This window comes from Haplochromis burtoni, unplaced genomic scaffold (assembly GCF_018398535.1).
Source record: "Haplochromis burtoni strain Fernald_Lab_line unplaced genomic scaffold, NCSU_Asbu1 Contig_79, whole genome shotgun sequence".
NCBI classification, from domain to species: Eukaryota; Metazoa; Chordata; class Actinopteri; order Cichliformes; family Cichlidae; genus Haplochromis; species Haplochromis burtoni.
This window is the reverse complement of record NW_024582440.1, coordinates 365419-387815: the sequence shown is the minus strand read 5'-3', so window position 1 is coordinate 387815 and position 22397 is coordinate 365419. Positions and strand designations below refer to the sequence as shown.

The 22397-nt window shown below is 41.1% G+C and overlaps 2 protein-coding genes and 1 long non-coding RNA gene across 4 annotated transcripts in view; 2 read left to right on the top strand and 1 right to left on the bottom strand.

The window, feature by feature from the left end:
* The window catches only part of LOC102290190 (inositol 1,4,5-trisphosphate receptor type 1), a 73695-nt gene extending 60641 nt beyond the window's left edge, over positions 1-13054 (top strand). For both annotated transcript variants that reach the window (XM_005924876.3, XM_005924872.3), the window contains 9 exons: positions 1551-1726; positions 3417-3581; positions 4059-4248; positions 4356-4448; positions 6205-6341; positions 7192-7357; positions 10660-10820; positions 11514-11675; positions 12323-13054. In XM_005924876.3, coding sequence (XP_005924938.1) covers positions 1551-1726; positions 3417-3581; positions 4059-4248; positions 4356-4448; positions 6205-6341; positions 7192-7357; positions 10660-10820; positions 11514-11675; positions 12323-12409 — 1337 coding nt within the window. In that variant the 3' untranslated portion in view covers positions 12410-13054. The remainder of the gene's footprint in view (positions 1-1550; positions 1727-3416; positions 3582-4058; positions 4249-4355; positions 4449-6204; positions 6342-7191; positions 7358-10659; positions 10821-11513; positions 11676-12322) is intronic.
* Positions 13055-15564: 2510 nt separating this feature from the next.
* On the bottom strand, positions 15565-16813 carry LOC121814745. Its single transcript, XR_006054542.1, has 2 exons — positions 16725-16813; positions 15565-16415 (listed from the first exon to the last, which is right to left on the bottom strand). It is a non-coding gene; the product is annotated as an uncharacterized LOC121814745 (long non-coding RNA).
* Positions 16814-16946: 133 nt separating this feature from the next.
* LOC102291834 (class E basic helix-loop-helix protein 40) lies at positions 16947-20668 on the top strand. The gene is made up of 5 exons (XM_005924879.2): positions 16947-17389; positions 17539-17602; positions 17864-17971; positions 18322-18445; positions 18637-20668. The coding sequence occupies exons 1-5, from the start codon at positions 17319-17321 to the stop codon at positions 19548-19550; spliced, it is 1281 nt and encodes a 426-aa protein (XP_005924941.1). The 5' UTR covers positions 16947-17318; the 3' UTR covers positions 19551-20668.
* The last annotated feature ends 1729 nt before the right edge of the window (positions 20669-22397 follow it).

The window sequence follows — 22397 nt, the reverse complement described above, 5'->3', positions numbered from 1 at the left end:
ATATATATATCTATATATATAGATATATATATCTATATATATAGATATATATATATATCTGCCTTGCCTTGCTTTAGCAATCAGCACTTTATTTTGCCTTAACAGCTTTTCTGATGGGTTTGTGAATTATGTGTAATGACAAAAAATACTGCATTTTGAAATGAAAACTAAAATCTGGTGCGGTTTCTCATAACGTCACCAACAAGGTCTTACTGAACCACTTGACCTGTGTGCGAGACTCCAGCATACCTTTGGCTTAACCCTCTCAAGTCCTGCAGTGGTACTTCTGAGTAAAAAAATATGTATGTGCGGTAATCAGGTTGTTAGTTTTTAACTGTTGTAAATCTGCAACGCCTGCTTGGAGAGGGTTAAACAGTCACTTTTATGGCTTTCGGCCTATGCCTTTGCATACATTGCTCTCTCCTGGCTCAACGCCCTCCTTTGCTTGAGGCTTTAGAATGAGGGTTATAAGAGCAGGAAATCTAGGTCAGTGTGTTGTGCCTGCATGCATGAGTGACTGGCTTTTGGTGAATAGCTGTGGCTAGCGTCACACACCCATGATACATAATCACAATCAAACAGCGCACGCTTTTCCAGCTTTTCGACTGCAGACTTTCTAGCTGTTTGCACACAATCATTTGCCTGCACATTAACCTTAGGTGTGCAGCGCATGCAAAGCTTGTGAGTGCACGTAAACGCCCCTCTTTCAGTCTGCAACATCACTCGAGCTGTGCGTTCCTCCCCACTCATCCCTCATGAATCTTTCAGCTGAGGTATTTTTAGAGAACAGTGTTATGCAAGTGGCACCTGTCATGTGATCTCAACAGGGACTGGGGAGGGAGAGGAAAAAAGGAGAGACAGGGAAGGAGAGAAGGGAATAGGGGAAGGCAAGGTGGGAGGAAACAAAGAGTGAGAGGGAAGGTAAAGAGCGGTGCCTTCATTGTAATATTCCCCCCTCTATTTTGTCACCCACTGCTGCACTTTTTCATCTTTTTCAATCTATTAAATTCTACCCCATTTATTTTCCTCATGTATCCGCTCCCTGAGGTCGATCTGTGAATAGAGTTCACGGAGTTCTTACAATAATACACACGTTTTAGAAAAGACATTGCTTAAAGAGGCAGCAGGTTAGATATGGCCTTGTTTTTAGGCTCCTGAAACATGGGTTTAGCTTGAGTGACACACTGTCACATGAAACCCCTGACTAGGACACTAATCCTGGATTTACCACAGGATCAGGAGGAACATCAGGTGCGCACGCTAACACAAGAAACTGTGTCATACACTTTAAGTGTTATGTAATTGGCTCTCTTTCAGTTCAAAGTCTCCAAAGTAGGAAGAAGATAGCGGATCTCATTTAAAAAAAAAAAAAAAAAAGTTGGATGATACTGAAAAGTTCCAGACTGTACATGTATCCTCTCAACATGTCCTTTCATATTTCACATGTGTCACAGTTACTGTATAACGAGTTGGCTGGTTTGTGCATTTACCTATAGCTTGTTTGTGCTTTGCACATTTAATTGTCTTCATGTGTTATTTATTACCTGCAGGTATCCTGGATCCCCATTTATCTGCCCTTTTGTGGATGGGAGTCTTGGCAGCGCTGATCATTGTTATCATCATGCCACAACCACTGGGCATCGGTGCCTTGGTCACTGTCACAATCCTTCGTCTCATCTTCTCTGTGGGCCTGGAGCCCACGCTCTTCCTTCTGGGTGCTTTCAATGTAAGTGAGCTCACAGGGAGGGTCATTTAACCCAAATCACCACCACAAGTGCCAAACATCCATTTGTGCATTTGTGTATCCAGCTGAATACAATGAAAGAAAGTTTTGTAAAAGTGAGTATTAACTAATGCAAAAGAATTAGAAATCGCTATAATAGGCAGGTTATAACTGAATCCTTGGTTCAATCTTTCAAGCTAACAAGATAAACATTTTCTTATTTTCAGCAATTCTCTAATCTAAAAAATATAAAGTAATATAAAGAATAACTCAATAAACTAAATATTTTAGGGCTTTTGGATTGGTCATTTGAACCTCCAAGCAGTTTGAAGTAGATGTCAAACTGGGCTCTCAGAAATAGTTTCATAAGCTAACTGATCCATAATAATAATAATAATAATAATAAATGATGTGACAAGTGGGCAAACTGTCCAGAGTGTACCCCACCTCTTGCCCTGTGCCAGCTGGGATGGGCTCCAGCCCCACAGTGAGCCTGGATAAGCGTTAGAAACTTGATGCTTTTCAAATTTAGACTGACAGGGCATTTTAAGTCTAAACTACCTACACGACAGACGTTTTTTTTTTTTAAATTTGGGTTTACTATTTCACCCACACCACTACTTTCACATACTCAGAAACCTTTGCCACACCAGTTCCACTTCTCCTTTCATCTCTCACTCACACTTGAGCCCACTTGGCATGCCAGTGCCGCGTCTGCCTGTAGTGTTGCCCCCAGCCTTGTAGGCTGGCTGTGTTTGGCTGTACTTTGTGGTGTTAAGTGCGTCACTGGATCTCAAAGAGGGTTACACCGCCCCTTCACCCGCCAGAGATTTTCTAGATGTGCTCTTATATACTTTTACACACACACACAATGCAAAATAAAGACTCAAGTGCGCGGTCATCTCTCCCTGTGCAGGCTGTGTTTACATGTACACACAAAAGCAGGTTATTGGGAGAAACCAGGTTAGGGCAAGAAATCAGAGAACAAGTTACCACGGACTGCAGTAGCTCCGGTACACTGAAATCTAGTTTATGCACAGCAGGTCAAATGTCTTCTGGCTATGTATTTGACATATTTTAACCTTTTTTTTTTTTTTAAAGATTGGAAATGGAAAGGTGGAAATATTCAAATAAATATCATATTTTTACTGTGAAACTTAATTAATTGGTATTTAGTGTTAGTTTCGTTCTTAGTCAGGCTATAGATTTTCATTATCTGGGTCAAAAGGCTGCGGAGTGTATGACCTTTCTTTTCATCACTCTCCACTATCGTTGCATTGATACTACGCCTATCTGAACTCTTTATCAGCCAAATGTGCTCTTTTAATAAAAACCCCGTGGAGAAATTTGGTTAAACAGATGTGTCTGCTCGAGTCGCCAACTTTCTCAAGCAGGTATCCACTCGGGCTGCATTAACCGGGTTTCTGTTAATCCTTTAACCCGATTCAAGAAACAGAGTTTCTTGTTTGGATGATGTTCAAAAAAATTAAGTTACAGGTCACACACCGGGGTAAACACTTTGTGACTTTGTTTAGCTTAAAAGGCACCAGAGTCATACTGTTGTCAGGGCTTTCAGAGCTTGTCTTCAGTGAAGGCTGTTGTTGTTTTGTTTTGTTTCTTAAATTGAATATTAAAATGCTGATCCATTACTCACTATTGTTGCTATTAAAGGCAGCTTGTCTTTATCTTTCAGGTTTGTAATAAGATAATCTTCCTGATAAGTTTTGTTGGCAATCGAGGAACCTTCACACGAGGCTACAAAGCCATGGTGATGGACTTTGAGTTCCTCTACCACCTCATCTACCTCATCATCTGCTGTTTGGGGGTGTTTGGCCATGTTTTTTTCTACAGTCTTTTGGTAAGACAATCACACAAATGAATTCGCTTTTTAAATACACATCCGTCCTGAGAAGAGATTAATACAGTCTGATTGAAACTTAACTATGACTAAAAGGGAGTTAATCACTATAGCAACCCACAAACCCCACCTATTTTTGTTTTTCTCATTAAACTGCAGTCGTGATGCCTTCAGGGCCATATCCTCCTAGAAATTTCCTTTTTTGGTCTTTTAACAATGTTGTCGTTGAACTGTTGACTGCTATTCCCCAGTGCCTCAGGTCTGCTTTTTAGCGCATCGGTCTGAGTATCCAAGTGTTTCTCGATGTTCTCCTTTCACGTGGGTCCAAGCAGCTCAAAAAATAGCACAATCTTACACGAACATCTAATATTTTGCGGCAGACAGAAAATGCCAAATCATGCAAGGAAGCCAAGAAACCTCATGGTGTATTCTGATTTAGTCGTTTGTTCTTCTGTAATGTGTGCTTTGTTTCCGTAGCTGTTTGACCTGGTATACAGAGAGGAGACCTTGCTGAATGTGATCAAGAGTGTGACTCGTAATGGACGCTCCATCGTGCTGACCGCTGTGCTCGCCCTCATTTTGGTCTACTTGTTCTCCATCGTGGGTTACATATTTTTCAAGGATGACTTCATCCTGGAGGTGGACCATATCCCCAACACAACTATGAGTGAGGAGAGACTGCAATTATTTATCAGTTTTCCAAGTAGACTAATTATAGATTGTTAGCTCCACATTAAAAAAGGACTAGAAAACATTGCCTCCCTTCTTTTCTAGAAAGTGGAGGTAGTTTGGCAGGCGAGTTCCTGTCTGCAGCAGTGTGTCATGGAGGTACTGATGAAAACTGCACTACAGATGCCCTCCAGGAAGGTAACCCTATCAGGCAACATCAGAGTCTTCCATTAATCTATAAATAGTGTTTAGATGTTGGAAGAAGGACTGACACCCTCCTCTGAGATGGTTTAAAGACATTAGTTGTATGCATGTGTGTTTAACTTAAGGTTGAGATATATTTTACATTCCTCTTCCCTTGACTACCCTGAGATAGGAGAATATCTTGAGGAAGATGGCAAATTACTGGAAGTCATGTCTAGTCTAGGTTTGATCTGTTGTTGGATATAATTGTGAAACAACAATAAGCGGAAAGGAAAACTGTTGCACTGTTTCCCTTTTTTATCCGCACTTCAATCCATGTGACTCGATTGTCTTTCATGTGCCTGCCATTTGACCTAAGCAACTCACATGCGACCTTATCAACCTTCATGTGACACCGATTAATGACAGTCACAAAAAAGGAATAAAATTTCCGGGGAACTTCCCGCCAGCTTTGTTGCCATCAATGCTACCCGTTTGAAAAACTGTTTATGTCTGGAGCTGGAACCAGAATGATGGTTGAAAATATTTTCAGTGATGTGACTCATAAACTGGACCGTTCTCCATGTTTACATTTGCTCCACAGAGAAACTATAAACTCTCCTGGGGTTCACCATCTGAGTTTCCTTCCCTCTGCCATCATCACCGACATAGCAATAAAAATACTTTGGCCCAAAACAGCAAAGAGATCACGTGTTCTACTCTGTTTTTGATTTGACTTTGGAAGAGGTCCTTAAATTCAGCATCTATCTTACATTCCAGCCAAACAAACACTTTTGCTTTGACTTAGAGGCTTCACAGCATGAACCAAAACATACCAGCATGGCTGCATCAAAGTCAAGGATATTTTATAATAGAATGGCAGTCGACGTCTTATATTTAACGAATGACTACATGGATAATTCCACTTCCTACTATAGAGAATTATTCTACATGTATTATTTATCATAAAGCAATTCATAAATGCTGAATATGAACATTGCAACCACTATGTCACAGCATCTCAGTTATACAGCATCGAAAAGTTTCTAATGCAGTCAATGCATCTTGAGTATGATGTCACACGATTTGATATGAAGTCCATTAACTCTATATGATAGCTGAATAAATGTGGAACAAACTCAACACCTATACTGGTAGATAATAAATATTCATAGGGTATAGGGTGCATTTTTCAAAATCAAAGATTGCTAAATGTATTATAAGACTGTGGGAGCAGCCATCGATCAGCTAACTGCATTGCGTCTGCGCCTCACAGCCACTCAGTGCATGTGGTTGAGATATATATACATATATACACATACATATATACAAATATATATAACAGCAAAAAAAAAGGGGGCGATTAAAACCTAACAAATTTGGGTCAGGATATTTTTTTTTTGTGTAACGACTCGAAAATAAATATGCATTTGCAGTTTATGATTTTATTATATTTGAGCAGGCAGAGAGTTATTTTAAAACTATGTCAGGCTGCTGTTATTTTCAGAGGTCAGTGTTTCATCATGTTATTATCTGTTACAATCACTTCGAGTCACACCTTGTTGTTTTGATGCTAGATAAACAGATGATTGCGGGTTCTATATGTGCTGATTTCCTGGTTGGATCAGTCCAGTCAAGCATTATAGCATAAAGACTTGTTATAGGCTTTCTCTAGTGCTGCAGTGATGCGAATATGCAACAATGATTTGTTTAATAGTCTCTCATTTAATTATTGTAATTATTAAACATGCTGTCTTTTCTGTTTCCTCAGATTTAGGGGATGACATTGAGGAGGACAACATGGAACGGACGTGCGACTCTTTACTTATGTGCATTGTTACTGTGCTGAGTCACGGGTTGAGGAGTGGAGGGGGAGTGGGGGATGTTCTTCGCAAGCCTTCCAAAGAGGTACTTGCAACTGCGATTAGGCCTCAGGCGCTATGTTGCATGTGTGTGCATGTGTATATGCCTGTGTTTTTGGCTGAGAAGGTGTAGCACCCGCAGCTGCGCCATGGATCATGTGAGCTCGCTATGAGCCACTAAACTTGTTTTTGTTTCAAAAGTATGGAGGTTTCGCAATGTTTCCTTACAGCTGCGCTGCCTCCGCCTTGTGTGAGAATTACGCCTCAAAATAGAATTCCACTGAATGAAGGCTTAACCACTTATGATGTCAAAAGAGGATGTGAATGTCTCAATCACGCATTCGCAACTCGACTCTGAGACCCTTACTAGTTGTTAAAGCAAATTACAGCAGTCGTAGGACACGGGTGGCATGGTGGCTCCAACTTTATTTGGTTTGTCACAAACAAGTGGGGGTAGTATGCATTGTGTGGGTGGCAACTGCAGGGTGGTCGAAAGAATCCAGAGACAGGCTCATCCCATGACTTTCTAGAGCAATGAGTAAATAAGCAAAACGAGTCGGTGAATCTAACCGGTGTATCCGAGACGGGCTGCACCGCGTTGACCGGCTTTCCTGTCCTCTCTGTTACTGTACCATCTGGCAGGTTATACCCACGGCTTTATGTTTCCATGAACAACCGTGAGGACCAAGGTTAACCTCGTTTTATACTCATAACATCATCCAGAACACCTGCTTACATAAAGGCCTGCCTTTTAGGTCATGCCATTAAATGGGACAGGGGGTCCTCATTGTTTCCCCTCCCTATATTAACCTCACTCAAATTAAAGTTTATAATTATTTTAATGTGGGATCATGACCCTAATGTTCATACAACCCTGTTTTTTGTATCTTACCCAGGAGCCACTGTTTGCGGCGAGAGTGATATACGACCTGCTGTTCTTCTTCATGGTCATCATCATTGTCCTGAACCTTATTTTTGGTGTAATCATTGACACCTTTGCTGACTTGAGGAGTGAAAAACAGAAGAAAGAGGAAATCCTGAAGACCTCGTGCTTTATCTGCGGTAAGACCGCTCAATCTAATGTGTTAAAGGGGATGTGTTGTTTTTTTCCATATACGTTATTACACATATATCCTATATGTATGTATATGTGTTTCAACCAGACCCGTAAATGAGAGGCTATAAAGAGCGAGACCCAGTATAACCTTTGAATTATGCAAAGTTACTTTGGCAGAGTCCAGGAATAAAAATATGAGGAAGCTGCATAACTCTGTAGGAAAATAGTAAAAGACTCTCCCTCCTGACATGTTTGGTGCCCTTTGCAAATTCCACTAGTGAGACATTATAGGCCAGGCGACTGCTCCAAAATAAAATAAATAACAATAGAGATAAAAGCTGATAATGTATAATTCCAGCTCAAATGCATACATACTTTAATGTTGTGTGTAACCTACCGGGTGTTGGGCACAGCTTTCTGTCTCAAGAACTTGTGTTGGAATAAGTCCTGTGATGTTAGTCATGGGAAATAAACCTCTTAACTTTCCAGTGATGGGATGACTTGTCTTAACATAAGGGCAGTGTGCCAGCCCGGTAAGGCTGTGCTCTGTTGCTGGAAGGGCTCTGTGTGGTTTTAAAGACTGCTTGTTATTAGAACTCCTCCACAGTCTATCTAATATTACTTTATTCCCAAATTCTCCTCTTGGAATATTAGATTTGATTTGATTTTGGTGTATTTGTGGTTTGTGGTACGCCCATATTAGTTAGTCTATTAGTTTGTTGCTTTCCCCCTCGTCTCTCCCGCCCTCCCTCCCCCTTCTCACTCTGCTGCCGTTCCAAAGAAGGCTGAGTCATGAGGGCTTCCTGCCACTGCTCTGCTCGCCTCCATAATTCATGTCTGTCTCACACGCACAGACATTTTCTCCCACTCGCTCGCTCACTAACTCGCACACACTAAATTTCCTTACCATATGTCTCATGAGGCTTCGCCGATTGCCCGAACTTTGTCCCTCCGTGTGCCATCAGCCGCATGTCCTTATATGTACATTATATGTAAGTAAGTAGCTAAATAAGAACATGCCGTGCAGCGTGTGCATGTCTCTGCTCATTACTGAGTGTAAGCCCAGAAGTACATGCTGTATGTGAGCATGTGTGTGCATGCGTATGTTGGGTCAGGCAGTCAGGACAAGTGGTAAGCATATGGAATGAGAACAGTATTATGTCACCCAGCCAGCCATCAGCTCTGACTCATTCATGTTAAATAAGGCCAGGCCACAGGGGGAGCTGCTGTCTCTATGGTTTCCAGAAGGACCACGAGAGAACAGGAGATGCAGAGATTAGGGGCTCCGCAGGAGGATGTTAAGTGGCTCAACATCCTCTAGCTTGGTTTTATAAGCCATTGATCTTTCGCTCAGTCTCGTATTAGTCTTCAGGTCTTTGGGGGCTGTTGCCAATGATCGATTTACGTCATGAACTTCCTGCACAGGGATTTTTACCTGTAGCTTAATTTATTGTTGTGCAACAAATCAGACTCACTGGCACGATAAAATGACCTCCACCATCTTATTGGTTTGGTTTTCATGCTGCCGGTGTCCTTGAGTGAGCCTCTGCTTGCTTCTTTTTTTTTTTATCAAACTGTAGAAGGTTTTTATCCTTGGGCCTTTTTTGTTCTGCATTTGTACATCAGTAACACTATTGTGCAGCCCCCTTTATTGAGTAGAAAGATTAGGGTTTATGGGCTTTTAGTGAGGACTAATTGGTTTCATTATGTGGATAATTATTCTTAATGGGTAAAGTAAACCATGCATCACTTTTGTAATGACAGGCTAGCAAAAAATATAGACTGAAATTTGAATTGCCATATTCGGGAAAGTAAGATTTTTTTCAGTCCAGGTGACAAGTTAATCAATAAATGTGAAACTCGACTGTCTACTTTACAGAAGTGGTTTCAGTTATAAATCCAAAAATACCATCTTGAGAAAATTAACTTTAAGAACAATTCATCCATTTTCCAACCCGCTTATACAACCAGGGTCACAGGGGGAGCTGGAGCCTGTCCCTGCCCACATTAGCTAACAGGATGGGTGCAACCTGCTGGCTGTCAGTGTCACACTGGGTAACGTTTAAAAAACTTTTAAGTTCATATATATATGAGTTTTAGTTTTCAGATAGATGGTCTCACATTTGACTCTAGAATACTTTAGTATACAACTGAGTTTGTGGTCAAATCATTGTCTTTAAGTGTCCAGGTCCTGTGCCGCTGTGCATTAGGGGCAAATATCTCCACTATGGCCTCGTCTGTCCAAAGGAGTTTCAAGGGTCCTGTGGTTTGTTCAGACGCAATTTAGCAAAAATGTTCCTTTTAGAGAGAAAAAGCTTTTTCCTGTCAGTGCTTCCAAACAAGCCATACCTCTTCTGTCTTTCTCTAACCTTGCTCTCATGAACTTTAACATGTAACATGCTAACCGATGCCTGTAGAGTCAGAATTTCTCTGAGAATTGCACAGCCTGACCTTGGGGTGAATTTGCTGGGGCTTCCACACAGCTAAATGCTCCAGGCTAACAAACTGAGAAAACTAATACTTTCATAGAGATGCTCACACTTGCTGATGGTAACTTTATTTACGTGATTAGCAGCACATAGCTGCTACTTACCCTCTTAATTCCTGTGGAAGTAGTAAGGGTCTACTTGTTTTTTCACAGGACTTCTTATTTTTTCTTTAGGACTTCTTAATTTCTGTATGAATGTTGCTTTATTCCTGGAAACAACAATTCCTGGAAGCAATTTGTTACCAATGTTATCTTATCTTTTGACAGTTTTTAATCAATTTTAATTGTATACTTTGCATGTTGTTTGTCTTGGTTCTGAGCAAATTTTTTAGACATTTTAGATCACTTAGTGCTGTCTGATCAGTGTCAAATGACAGTTACATGACAATAATAATAATAAGATACCTTTATTAATCCCACGAGTGGGAAATTTCATGTCTGACAGACAGACGGCCCATGTCCTCAAGAGCCATTTTAAGCCAATAGAAGAACAAAGAGTCTTGCAGCAGATGGTTTGGCACCCATAGAGTCCTGACCTCAACACACTGAGCCAGTGTGGGGTTACAGAAGACACTGCGAAAGAGTGAATACAGAAAACAATTGTTGTTCTTCAGGACGCAATGCAAGGAGTAACACCAAAGTTTGATTAGATTTAACATTCACTGACATTCAACATTCACATCATTTTAGCAAATATTTATGAATTTAACTTGTTAAAATAATGTGCATTGCATTACTTACAAAACAGCAAGAAACATTGATGCTTTATTTTTCCAAAACACACTGTGACCTCTATTCGTGCTATTTTCCTCATGGCAGGTCTGGAGCGTGACAAGTTTGACAACAAGACGGTGACCTTTGAGGAGCACATTAAAGAGGAGCACAACATGTGGCACTATCTGTTCTTTATCGTCCTGGTAAAAGTTAAAGATTCCACTGAATACACCGGCCCGGAAAGCTACGTGGCTGAGATGATCAAGGTAAACGCAAAGCATGCACACACCCTTAAAACAAAGAGCTAACTGATCTGGTTGTTTTGCAAGCCTATATGTTAAAAACTGATTGACTTCACTGTGAGACCGCACTGTTTTAGAACTAACAGTGTGTAAAATCAGAGGGAATGTCTGTAAAGACTGTGTAATCTGCAGAACTTTCTGCATAAAAATTGCTTAACCTCACAGCTTGATGACGTAAGTATCTTTGACATCATTCCCAAGCCATTTACTAGAAATCAGAGTGCTCCTTGCAATACTCAGTCCTGAATTCAAGAGCGCTTTGGGCAGCATTTCCCTTTGTGTCACATTTTTATGGTAAGCAGTGCTCATCAGTTTATCCTACTGAGTCACACATAAACACGTACCAGCTTGTCACACACACACACCACACACCCTAGTAGATTGTGTTCCGCTTTTTTAATCTAAACTGACAGACATACCTGTCATGTCCATTTAAAACACAAACAGACCAATGGGAAGTATGTGCACCAGAAAGGCAGATTAGCCAAAACTCTTAAAGCTTAAAAAGGAATCAGTCACGTGCACACTGTGATTTTCATCGCAGTAGTAGAAAGTTTTCCCAATTTTTCCATTGGTAACAATATTTTGAATTTGCCTTTTCATTAACTGTTAATAAAAGTAGTTCAACGCTCGGCTGATGTTCTCTGTCAATGCCAGGAGCACAACCTGGACTGGTTCCCTCGGATGCGTGCCATGTCACTGGTGAGCAGTGATTCGGAGGGGGAGCAGAATGAAATCAGGAACCTGCAAGAGAAGCTGGAGTCAACCATGAAGCTGGTGACAAACCTGTCTGCGCAGCTGACTGAGCTCAAAGAACAGGTATATCATGTGACAGTCAACTAACTCCCTCGTTTGTGTTTTCTGTTTGCGTTTTTTTTTTTTTTTTTGATTCAAAGCTTTCTGCAACCAATATTAAACTCCAGTTTTTACACTTTGTATTGTTTACATCTTCATTTCTGACTTGCCTTTGTTTGCACACTATTGAGAAATCAGGGGGAAAATGTTATTTCTCATATGCTTGCGTGCTTACAGTCATGTGAAAACAGAAAGCTTTCACAGGACTCTAAGCAGTCCTGTGAAAATCCAAATAAACCCTGTGATTCAATAGCATGTAGAACCACCTATAACAACAATATCCTGAAATAATAGTTTTCTTTAAGACTGTGTCAGTGTCTCACATTGTTCTCTAAGTATTTTGGCCCACTCTTTTTTAAAACAGAGTTTGAGTTTTGTGGGCATTTGGCCACTGCAACACCTTGATTCTTTTCTTTTTCAGTCATTCTGTTGTAGATTTGCTCAGCCAACCTTTAGAATGCTTTGATAGGAGTCACGAAGTTCCCTAATGAAAAAATTTTCACAGCTAACTGTCAAAAACTCCAAAGTCTATAAAGACATGAGAATTAACATCAGGGATTCTATACTGAGATGATGCCTTTAAACTGTCTTGTTTTTTCCCCCCTATGCAGATGACAGAACAGAGGAAGCAGAAACAACGAATTGGACTTCTTGGTCACCCTCCTCACATGAACATCAATCCCCAGCAGCCTGCCTGAGGGGCCTTGGGGCCATTTTCACCAGTGCCTGAGCACCCGTAACAGTGTACAACATGTTAGCCAGGAGAATGCCAAAACATGTCCATCTCCAGTATCTATTTAGGTCAATGTATGGCTGTATTTTCCAAAACACTCCCTTAGACGTGAGTAAAAGTTATCTTGGTATGTAGTATAGATGTGTCAGTGTGGGTGGAGTGTGCACGACGTGCCTCAGGACCTGAGAAGCCAGTCCTGTAAGTTTCTGTCTTCAGCTTTACTACCCTGAATGCCTTCTGCATCGGACCTGTCAGACAGCATGCCAAAGTTTAGCCATTGTTCCTGAGGGAATATTCCTCTCAAGTGTCCTTGTAATGAGGATTTCATCCTCTGTGTTGCACCAGCAAACTCAGGTCACATGTGGATTTGAAGTTTTGTTTGACCCCTACAACACGATATTTAATATTTTGCTTTCATCAGATGGCAATAAAAATGCTATTTAATATGCAATGACTAATTAAGAACTAACTAGTTTTGAGAATTTTGTTTGCTTTTTTTTTTATTTAAAGTGATTTATCATGTATTTAAAATATAAGACAAAGCTGTAAACAACACTGAAGAGGTCACCAAGCTTTTCCAAAGCATATAAAGATGTTATTAAATCTGTAATCGTTTGTTTCTTTGTTTTTTAAGTCGAGAGAAAGCATTTGATACTACTTTCAGAATTCTTTGTAATCTCAAACTAAGGGCCTCCTTGTTCCAGGGCAGTTTATATAAGAAAAACAATCGTTGGGAATACATTGTAACTTTTTTTGAAGATAAAAAATAATTCTGACCCGTTACAACTTTGGAGAAATATTTTTTGTATAATGAACATTATGGACTTCCTAGAGAGCTGAAGCGATTGTTTCACCCTGACGCTGGGTCCATGGTGTATTTAACAATGTGATTTATGTGGGATCTCATTAAAACCACAGATCCAAACATAAAAGATTTTTGGGAACAACATTATCTTCATTATCCTTGATGTCTGCACTGACTTACTTAACCTTCGTTTAACCTGTTTAGATTGAAGCACTGATATTTTCTGTAGCACAGAAGCAGTCGTTGCTATTTGTTTGGTCACTTTGTAAAGAATACAAAGACTGTGTTCATGTTAATGTGAAGAAAGAAAAAACTACTAGATTGAATTTGGAGTGCTGTTAAACCAAACTCAACTTTTATACTTACTGATGGATTCTGTCTGAACTGTACATTGCATTCTTGGAGTCTATTTAAATAAATGTGTCAAATATGGTTGCTGAAACCAATGTCTGCATCTACAAATGTGACACAAAAGGAAGTGAAGATCTGGTAATTCCCTAAGTCACAGCCATGCACTTTGATACTGCAGTGAGCATGAAAAAAATGCAGCATGCAGAAGTCATAATCGGGAATTGCCGGCAGATTATCTCTTATCCGAAATCCTCTAAAAATGAGGAAGTGCACTTCTTCGATTATCATACGGCATGGGGAAATGTCTGCGCATACATGGGTTGCACATTTGTAAGCTTCATTTGATCTTTTTGTATTTCATCCTTCCGCAGGCAGAATATTTGTAGAGTTTAACATTTGCGTAGCTTCCTGTATTTGCATTGAACATTGAAACTGAACAGTACTGCCCAAAAGCATTGCGCCACCCTTAATTTCTTTATATTTTGTTAGGAAAATGAGAATGGTTACAGCTATTTATAGCAGCAAACGCACACAGAAATGCAGTTTCTGAGGCAAAAACATAGTTTGTACAATCCTAACAAGTTTGCAAGTCAATATCTGGTATGAACACCTTTATTTTCAACTCTCTTAGGCAAGCCTTAGTGGAATTTATTGAAGTAATCTTCAGGAATAGTTCTCCAGGCTTCTTGAAGGACATTCAAAGCTCTTCTTTGGATGTTGGCTGAAACTCTGATGGTGCTTTTTTGTTGTTGTTGTTTTAGGCCTAGCACTTCTTCTTTTGCCCTTCACTTGTCCTGTTTCTTCAAATGTCTGTGTAATAGCTCTTGGGGATCATCCTGTTGGTGCTTTACAAACTGTTATCTGTGGCATTTTTTTTATCAATTCAACTTTAAACTTGAAGAAATTGCAACAAATTAACTGTTCGGTGGTTTGTTTGTTTTTTTGGATGCACTGCTCATAACTCTGTGCATAAAAATACAATTTAAAATCGGTTTCTTTCTATGCTGCTTGTTGTGTGAAGATGCAACACTGGTTCATGTCTGGCGTTAGTGCCTTTACGCATGAATGATCAATAGGTCAGTCTTAAGTGTCTTACAAATGTCTCTTAAAATGGTCAGGTATAAGGAGTGGACTGAAAAGGAGTGGAAAAGCAGCCAATGTCCAAATCAAAAAAATTACAAATTTCCAGAAAGCCTGGAAAACTATTGCTCATGACCACTTTTAATAAATTACAAGAAAGACAGGCTATTGGATTAAAATAAGACGAAATGAGGGGTGAGAGTCAAGACCTTTGCACAGTGATAAGTAAGGTTTCTAAATATATGCTTCAGATTAAGAGAGTGTTCGTCTCTATTTGTCGTCTATATATTGTCGCCTAAAAGGCTGTTGAAATAGCCTTTGACATTCTCTCAGTGGTTTCACAGTATCACATAAAAAACAATATTTTTGTTACCAAAGCTCAAACATTTTGTAAGAAAAAGAAAAGGCTTCATTACATAAAAAAACAAACAAACAGGATGTACTTGTGTTACGTGTCCCCAGACTGCCTTCAGGGTGCTTTCCATCGTTATGGTTATTTATAAAAGATTGGGATGTGACCGGGATTATGGTTGTTTTCCAATTACTGGGCTCCACTTTATTCACCAAACTCTAGGAACAGTTTCTAGGAACAGTTGATAAAATCACAGGACGAGAGATTCTGGAGGGTTTTAGTGGAAATACAGACTGTTACCAGTTACTGTGAAGGATCCTGATTATCTGAAACAATGAAACGTCTGTTTACTCCGGATTCTTTTAAAATGAGTGTCATTTAAGTGAAACTTTCAGAGCTATTGCCTTCTGATGTTATGAATGCATGTTTGATATCTGCAACTTTCTTTTTCTTTTGCTAGATAAGACAGATCAAAAAGATTGCTTTTAGCAGCAAAGCAGGGAGACAAAATGAGCTCTTAAACACAGTAATCATTTTTAGTTTTGTTTTGTTTTTTTGTCAGAAGGAGTAAAACAACTGATGAAAATGCAAGAAGCTTCATAATGTAAAAAACCCCACAAAAACGTGCACGACTTCATCTGATTCGCCATAGATTTTACTAAATGTGCTGCTGCTGTGTTAAAAAGGTGTGAAAACTGGGAAAACCCTAAACCTCTTTCACGGTGGTTTCATAATGTGCCTTGAATTTAAGGTGTCTTTAACTACGAGATGAACAATTTATGATTTTCATGTCTTGTATGTTGCTGAGTGACCCCCAAATGCCACTGCTGTCGTTCCTGTTTTCGTCTGACATGTGACACCTACTGAATGTTGGTGTGTTCTCATATTTCCGTTCATTAAGCTGCAGCTGACCCCTATTATTCCTATTAAATGTGGAAATACCCTTGTGTATTAAGTTTGTTAGGATCATCATCAAACCTCATTTTATGAGCTATTCTTGCGTGAGAGAAAAAAAAGTACCTTACTGCTTATTTCAACATTACATGAGAGTTCTAAGGGATATTTTTAGTAAATGCAAAAATATGAGCAAAATCCTGCAATGTAAACGTCGTCACACCAGTCCTTGTACACCATTTCATTTTTCTGCGAGAAATGCAATCAATGAAGAAGCACGTTTTAAAAGTGTGCCTGCAGCCTGCAGCGGACAGGTGCAGCCGCCGTGTGCCTGGATGAGCTGGATGTGCCCCGCGCGCGCTCAGCAGGATCCCGGGGCCATGAGGAGATCAACGTGACAGACGGCACCGCCTCATGACAGTAAACACGGACTCCACACAGCCGTCCACGCACAGGCGCACGTGGTTCTCCCACCGTGACCGAGCCGTTCTGCAAACAGACCAATAGACGAGACAATTTCATCTTTCCTCTTCTACAGATTCAATAAGTTGTTTGTCTCCATGAGATTAATGATTAATAAAGTGAACTTTTGTCCTTTAGTGCAGAGCTCGTGACGTTTGAAAAGCCCCTTAAATTGTTTTTATTGCCCTTGAAGAAATATTCCGATATTTTTTGCTATTTTGCAGTCGTACGTGAGATTGTGTGCCTTTAACTGCTCGATTTACTCTTTTAATTTTATTGTGTTCCTTTAAAAAAAAACAACAAACAAACAAGAAAAAACCGTAGTAGGTACCACACCTACTCGCCTCGCGAGGTTCGGGTTTGTTGAACTCCTGCGATAGTTCACTGCCAGCACGTTCCCCGGCGCACAGCCTTGTTTCCATACACTTCAGCATGGTGGTACACGGGATCGGTCATGCCCCGCCCTGCGCTCTGACGTCATTCGCCGTCCGCCCACTGAGGCGCCTCATCTGTAGGGAGTGGGCCGTCCTTTCGCCGAGGATACAGCGCCGTTTAACACGTGAGCCTCATGTGACAGAGGTAGATCAGTCTGAGCGGAGAGTCAGAGGGTTTATTTAACTCGTCGTTCTGTCCTCCCCCACTTTCCCAGCGCGCCACCAAGGCTTGACTTCCTCACCGCTGCGGGACCACGGCGTGGAGATCGCAGGAACTAACTTTACAGCGTTTTGTTTTTAAAAAAATGACAGATTATTAAACAGTTTTAACCTTTTTTGACGCATTCTGCGCATTTTTCGTTGCATTTTATCATTTCCTTTTTTATTTACAAATTGCTTTGCAAGTGCTGATAGAGCGCGTAAATAAATGCGTATTTATTTCTGAGTGCTTTTGGAAGAGTACCTCGGTTTTGACAGCAAAATTGGAATACAAAGAATGGAGCGAATTCCAAGCGCGCAACCACCCCCTCTGTCCAAACATCAGGCTGAACTGTCAGACGTGCAGGGGTAAGTTATACTTTGGAGATGTAGCTTTCCCAGACTGCGTCGCCCCCTTTTTAACCTCCAACTAAAATGCACCTAATGTATAATTTTGTGCACTTTACCATCAAAATGACCTGATTCCTTACTCGTGCGCTCTTTTTGTGTTTCTTTAGGATGGATTTCCCAATGTATGTCTATAAACCCAGGCGGGGAATGAAGCGAGGAGAAGAGAGCAAGGTCCGTTCTACGTGTGTGTGTGTGTGTGTTCGTGTTTGTGGTTGTTTATTGCCAATTGGTAAAGTTAAGTAATAACCATAGAGCTCAAACATCCAGGAATTAGATTAGGAGTTGGTCTATAGTCCCATAAATGGTTGACCTAGTTTCTACTATGACATAACTCCTGGATTCCTCCCTATCGGTGTATCTGCCTCTGGTCATGGAGAACTATGTGCTCTCGTTTCACTTAAATTTACGCAACATTTCTGTTTATTCTCTTAGGAAACCTACAAGCTGCCTCACAGACTTATTGAGAAGAAAAGACGTGACCGGATAAACGAATGCATCGCCCAGTTAAAAGATCTATTACCCGAGCACCTGAAACTAACTGTAAGTTCATAGTGTAGGTGGGAGGGTTAATGGGATTGGCTGTATTGAGCGGCACGCACCATCTAGTGGCTGTTTAGTGCTATCACATCTTTGTTGAGTGCGTCAGCAGCTCATGCCGATGACGGCTCACGTTAAAGAGAATGTGCTGCTGTTAGATTTTTGTTGTTTCGAGTGTATATTTTAAAAAGTTACATTCAGTGTTGATTTCCTTAATGCAAATGAAATTTCAATAAATTGGTGTAAATTATTTCAGAGTAATCACATGTGGTGATGTGTACATGTGTAGTAGAGCTTGGTTTCTGCTTGTTATATAAGAGGATATGCTGACTGTGTGCGTGTCTCTCCATTAGACTCTGGGCCATCTGGAGAAGGCTGTGGTTTTAGAGCTTACGCTCAAGCACGTGAAAGCCCTCACCTCTCTTCTTGAGCAGCAGCAGCAGAAGATCCTCGCTCTTCAGAACGGCATGCAAATCGGTGAGCTGCAGATCATTTTTGCACACGCACAAACACATGAGGAGGAACTGGATGGGTTTTCTAGACAGAATGCAAATAACGCAGATGAATGCAGAATTGCACCACTGAAAGTAACTTCACTTACAGCTGTTTACAAAAGGTCACAGTCTATATTAGATTTCTGAGTGTGTTGTTTCCTTATGTGTTTATAGAGCAGCCTCCCATCAGCCAGGAGAAGTCAGAGGAGATGTTCTGCTCTGGCTTCCACATGTGTGCCAAGGAAATTCTCCAGTATCTCGCTAATCACAAGACTGACGGAGACTTCACCCCATCCCACGTCATCAGCCACATTCACAAGTTAGCTGTAGAGGTGCTGCACAGTCCAGCCCGACCCCGCACCCCTCTTAGCCCTCAACCCGAGGAAATCCCTGCCTACCAACCTCATAAAGAAATGTCTCCCAGCTTAGCCCCTAAGCCCAGCGAGGGCTACGGGAGGAACTGTGTGCCCGTCATCCAGCGGGTGTACGCTTCACCAAGCAGCGAGCAGAGCGGCAGTGATACAGACACAGACAGTGGCTACGGAGGAGAGCTGGAGAAAAACGAATCTGGGGCGCCGCAGGGACATCCAGATTATTACGTTCACGGGAGCCAGCAGAAGCGACTGCTGGCTGACAGGCAGAACTCCAGCATCAAGCAGGAGGATGACGAGCCACGCCACAAACGAGCCCGTGTGGAGTCGTCTGAGGATGAGCTGCTCTCAGGCGGAGAATCATCAACTTCTTCATCCTCTAGCGGATATGGAAGTTTCATGAGTGCATCCCCTAACCATCCACCCCCTCCTCCACATCCCCTCTGCATGCCTTTCTACCTCATTCCACCCTCTGCTGCAGCTTACCTACCAATGCTTGAGAAGTGCTGGTACCCTGGGGCCATGCCAATGCTCTACCCTGGCATGAGCAGCTCATCACCTACCATACCCAGTGAAAGGCCCGGCCCACCTCAGCTTGTGCTGTCTCCCCGGGGAGGTTCTCCAGCCCCAGCCATATCTCAGACCCCCATGGACTCTCCTGCTCTCCTTCAGGCACTCAAGCAAGTACCACCCCTCAACCTGGAAACCAAAGACTGAGAGATAAAGGCGAAAAGACTGCCCTGATATATTGCCCTGTTCTCAAAACACGACTGAGCTGTTCCATAATTCATAATCACTCATCTCCTCTTTTCCTCAGCCTGGAGGGTAAAGCATCAAATAAGAGGACTTGTAGAAATGATCAAGGAGAGAGAGAGAAAGAGGTGAGAGCAGCATCCTTCCACACTGAGAGCAATGCAAAGCTCTGGTTGAATGTCAAATGCTCAGCGGTGTTCAGTGGTATATATGTATCATATAAACTGGATCTGCCCTGTGCACACATAAACACACATATGGTTGAATGTAAAGAAAGAAATGTTTTAGCTGCTGCTGTTAAAGTGTAAACACAGATGAACATTGACGCATCTCACTCGCGATTTTGTAATTTAGAACGTGTTGCACCAAATGTTAGCGATAATTTGCCACCCAAAGTTTGTCGCCTATGTCCTTTGCTCACCATTATGATTACTGAGATGGAAAAAAAAAAGCCCTTTCAGCCATGACCGGCACCATAAAATACAAGGATTCCCTCAAATGTGTACAGACAGCGAGGGTACACCACATGGTAGATGAAGGAAAAGGCCGCCGCATGGCCACGCTGAATGAGAGAAGTGTCGTTTATGATTTAAACAGACGCCTAAGATGGATTTTTCTGTAATTATTGTTCATAGATTTATTGTACATTTCTATTTTTGATACCTTCTCGCACTCTGTCTGCCCCGAGAGGTATACGAGGAGGGCAGAGTGTGGACAATGTACGTCGTGTACTCAGAAACTGTGTACATACTGTAGCACTGTGCTGGACCTGGTCTGCATACTCGACATCTGTTTCTGCTCAAGTCAAACCCGGTGTTTGTGCTTGCTGTTGCCTTTTACTTGTGAAAAGCTGATAAATCTCAGATGTTAATTCTCTGTACTATGTATGAATCTTGGAGACAAAGGAGCAAGGAAGTGAATGTAAACGTTTTAACCAGAAGACTAGTTTTCTATAGAAAGAGGTACTTGAGATTTTATATTTTGGGACCTACATGAAAGATGTTTGATGTAAATATTTTGTCTATAATTGTTGATATACATGATATAAGTGTATTAATAAAGTATTTTTTTTCCCGTGGAAACTTGTTCTGACCGTATATGTACGAAAGAGAGTGAGAATGTGTGTGAAAACAAATAAATACTTTTTAGAGGTTTTACAGCACCACAGCATTCACGTCACAGGGAACACTTATGTAATGGCAGATCTGTGGCATGGCTCTCCTGCTGGTTAACCGTCTGTGGCCTCAAATGCAAAAACACAAGTAAACACACGAGTATAAACAGTATAAAAAGCTTGTGACACACCCCTCTGCATTTAGTTTCCCTGCAGAGTGCTTTACCTCCTGGAGACATGCAAAACATGTAGCTGTATAATTTACAAAAAATGCTACCACTACCTCCTGTGTTGTGCAATCACATTTTTCATCTATGCGATAGCACCTCCAATTATAGGTTTATCTCAGTGCCGTTCAACATAAGCCCAGTGCCAGTCACAACATCTTTGTCTTCCCACCTACACATTTTTTTCCAGTGCCCTTTTTTTCGGAGCTTAGTCATTCTGTTGCTGGTTTGTTTATATAATCTACAGTTTGAGATTACGACCAGCCACCTAAATGTCATTTATATCTTTCAAACTAGTTTCCTTGAAGCTGATTTCCATTTATTTGTTTCAGGAGGAGTTGCATGTTGTATTGATGTCATGAGTTTGCAAGCAAAACCATTATACATGTACTCACCACCCACTTTGTTATTTCCACCTTGCTAGTGCCAAGTTGAGCCCTTTTTACCTTCAGAGATGCCTTAATTCTTCTTGGCATGGATTCAACAAGGTGCTGGAAATATTCCTAAGCAATTCCCATCTACGCTGATATGATAACATCACACATGATGTGAATCTCCTGTTCCAGCACATCCCAAAGGTGCTCTATTGGAATGAGATCTGGAGACTGTGGAGGCCAGTTGAGTACAGTGAACTCATTGTCATGTTCAAGCAATCAGTTTGAGATGATCTTGTCTCTGTGACATGACCTGTAATCCCCCTGATGGACTCATCAGAAGATGAGTGCACTGTGGTCGTAAAGGGACGGACAATGTCAGCAATAGTACATTGGCCGTGGTGTTTAAATGATGCTCAGTTGGTGCTAAGAGCCCAAAGTGTGCCAAGTAAATAACCCCCACACCATTACAACACCATCACCACACACATATATTGATATAAGGCAGGATAGATCCATGCTTTCAAGTTTTTTACACCAAAGTCTGACCAGCGAATGTTTTTCTAGTCTCATCTTATCCAATTTTGATTACCAAGTACTAATTCCAGTGTGGCCATCTGATGGAAAGACTATCTGCTTTAAGGTTTGTGTTGTGCTTGCATAGATGCTCTTCAAGGTTCAAGGTCCAAGGTTCTTTATTTGTCACATGCATAGTTATACAAGTATAACACACAGTGAAATGTAGCCTGACACGCTCCTCGACATGTGCAAAAATAGGGGGGGGGGGGCTGTAGAGGAAGAACATTATATATATAGTATATACATTGGGTGAATGTGCAGTAGTAGCAGCAAGCAGGTGAATTCTGTACATTAATATGAATAGACATCTGACTATTTTACAGGATAGACAATATAAACATATTTAAAATTAAAGGAATTTGAAATGTACATTGTTCCTTGGTTTAGTGTCTGGAAGAGAGTCCTGTCTCAGTCAATTATAGATGATGTGAGATGATGTGAGCGGGCGGGTGTGTGTGGTTTAGGGCACGGATGGCTTGGGGATAGAAGCTCCTCTTGAGTCTCTCTGTCCTTGCCC

Excerpts from the sequence above, each read along its gene's own strand:
- LOC102291834 (XM_005924879.2), top strand. The coding sequence starts at position 17,319 with ATGGAGCGAATTCCAAGCGCGCAACCACCCCCTCTGTCCAAACATCAG. Across the intron at positions 17,603-17,863 it reads AGCGAGGAGAAGAGAGCAAG|GAAACCTACAAGCTGCCTCA; the intron begins GTCCGTTCTACG and ends TTATTCTCTTAG. Across the intron at positions 17,972-18,321 it reads CCGAGCACCTGAAACTAACT|ACTCTGGGCCATCTGGAGAA; the intron begins GTAAGTTCATAG and ends TCTCTCCATTAG.